Source organism: Porites lutea, chromosome 2 (assembly GCF_958299795.1).
Source record: "Porites lutea chromosome 2, jaPorLute2.1, whole genome shotgun sequence".
Classification (NCBI taxonomy): Eukaryota; Metazoa; Cnidaria; class Anthozoa; order Scleractinia; family Poritidae; genus Porites; species Porites lutea.
Genome location: NC_133202.1, coordinates 10,481,726 through 10,484,225, shown reverse-complemented (window position 1 = coordinate 10,484,225; position 2,500 = coordinate 10,481,726). Strand labels below are relative to the sequence as shown.

Sequence of the window (2,500 nt, the reverse complement as noted above, 5' to 3'; positions counted from 1 at the left end):
ACAATTTTGCCCTAAGTGATAGGTAAGCGTTAATATCGAGTTAGGGGAGGGGTCAGGAGGGATTTGATACCAACAATGATCGTGATACTTACAGGATTGTAGGTGGCATCTATTCCAGCCAGAAATATGATCTGCGCAAGTCCAATAGCAACAACAAGGTTCTTGTGGATCGAGGTACGTTCAGAGGCCAGTGTCCTGGGGATAAAAATGCCTTTGTATATGGGGTCTTAAACATGACTGCTTATGTTTCCAAAGCAAGTAAAGAGAGGCAAGAGTAGGTTTTGAAACTGTTTTAGTAACACAATAATGATACTCCTAAAAGAAGAGTACCGTATTTCCTCGAATAATAGCCGGGGGCGATTATTCAAGGGAGGGCGAATATTTGAGGAATGCAGTTATTTCAAATATTGCTCACTGGAAGTAGTGCCTTAAATATTTTGTTTTATTTTCCCATTAAAACCAAAAAACGATCTCATATGTGAATGTCAAGAACCTTGGCGTCAGAGATTGAATTGTCACTGATCAGTTTTGATGGATCGGACTCTACTTTGACTTGGCAGGGAGTGGATAAACGAAAGACAAAAAAGGCAAAAGTGGTGGTGGCGGGGGGGGGGGGGGGGCTATTATTCGAAGGAAGTGATTATTTTAAATATTTCCGTCTAAAGAAGGCGATTATTCGAGGAAGGCGATTAATCGAGGGACTGCTATTATTCGAAGCAATACGGTAGTTCAGCGACTCCACTACTTCAAATCTGGATCAAATTAGGTTTCCGGTAAACTGCCCACCTACCCCTCCCCTAAGCCATCATTTTGCCCAAAGTAAGAAGTAAGTGTTAATGTTAACTTAGGGAAGGGGTAGGTGGGCAGTTTCCCAGGAACCTAAATTAATCCTGAAATTTTAGTTGCGAGGTTCGTGGTTATACCGGAGTCTGGTGCACTGGGCGCTATTGGAGTATTCTGCCCCCAAACCCCCTCCCCCCCTGCTCTGGTGGTATCCCGTCAGGTAGTATGCCTAGAGTTAGTGTGTTAAAAAGTGTTCAAGAGAATAATAGCCTAGTTAGAGATGGAAACGAGGCTGGAGTTCAGCTTGTTTTGACGCAACCCTTCCTGCTTTCTTATGCAAATGAAGTTGTTTTTATGCCAACTCGTATAGTTCAAGCAAAATTTCCATAAGAAAACAATGGAGGTTTAAATCAAAACAAAGTCAATCCCAGTCTCACATTCACTCGAAGACTGTGGCTTTAAGCCCACAACTGAAAAATGGTCTATTATCTTTTTATCTATTATTAAAACGAAATTTGCCGCCGTTTTACTCGCATCCAAGTCTGAAAGAGCTTACTCCAGTGACAAGAAGGTGGCCAATGTAAGAGCAAGTCCAAACAGCGATATTCCACACCCAACATATGTTATAACCGTCAAAGCCTTATAATGTTCCTTTGAAATCTGGAAATTAAAAAGAAAAATATTGGAAGCTCACCTATGCAAAGAAAACAAAGCAAAAAAAGCCAACTAAATTAGCATAGTACGAGAAGTTACTTTTCCCGCGTCCATCTATAAACACACGCGTCTGCGATATTTTCGGTCATCGTCGTTTTTTGCAGAAGTAAAACAAAAAAATATTTTTCAAGCTTACTTCAAATGTTTTGACTTGCATCAAAATGGCGAAGTTTGTCAAGTGATTGCAGGCGCACTCCACGGTCTTTTTTTTATCTTTGACCACGGAACATCCTCTGTCTGACCACGTGCCAACGTTTCTATGATTAACAAAAACATAAATGTTAATAGGAAAATTGCATGATGACGTCATTTTACTACAACTACCAGAATCCTTCAGTTTGTTGTTTTCTTGTGCAAATTAGGGCTATCGTTTTTTAAACTTGGCGGATTGACTAATTTAAATAAGAAAGCAAAAACGAAAGGAATTCTGGTAGTTGTTTTCTCATGTCGTTATCGTGAAAATGGCTTATAAAAAATCAACATCGTCTTGCTTTGTGCTTTTTACGTAATCGTGTCCCTCAGTCAACTAGCAACAAATGAAACGCGAGACGGGATGGGGAGAACTCGCACCCGAGACCCATAGGAAATCTTGACCGAATAGCCTAGATCTGATCAAACAGAGTTTGTAATGGAATACAGTAATATCCGTTTAACTGATCACGCACTTTACCCTTTGGCGAAACGAATGGCTACATTTAGTTAAAATTGCTAAGAACCATGTTTGCTTAAGGCACAAAAGAGTGAAGACATACTTTGTAAAGTCCACAAAGGAGCAAGAAGGCTTTGTAGTATTTTGGGGCTGCAAACAACAATAAGGTATATTAGCAGATCCAGGAATAATAAAATGCAAGCTGTTGCTAACTACATTAATTGAGCAAAACTAAAGTTTTTCACGTCATCTCAAAAGCTTTCGTCTTGAGAGGGAGGGGAGGAGGAAAATCTCGATTGAGGCAATGTAAAAACTTCTCAACCAAAAAAATTCAAAAGGCGTAAAGCACTCATT

General features: G+C 39.9%; 1 protein-coding gene across 1 annotated transcript in view; it reads right to left on the bottom strand.

Moving 5' to 3' along the window:
* Positions 1-2,500, bottom strand: part of LOC140925605 (uncharacterized) — a 70,378-nt gene that overhangs the window by 9,747 nt on the left and 58,131 nt on the right. The window contains exons 28-31 of the mRNA XM_073375522.1: positions 2,250-2,296; positions 1,634-1,754; positions 1,340-1,443; positions 93-195 (exon numbers count right to left, since the gene is read on the bottom strand). Of these exons, the coding sequence (XP_073231623.1) occupies positions 93-195; positions 1,340-1,443; positions 1,634-1,754; positions 2,250-2,296 (375 nt within the window). The remainder of the gene's footprint in view (positions 1-92; positions 196-1,339; positions 1,444-1,633; positions 1,755-2,249; positions 2,297-2,500) is intronic.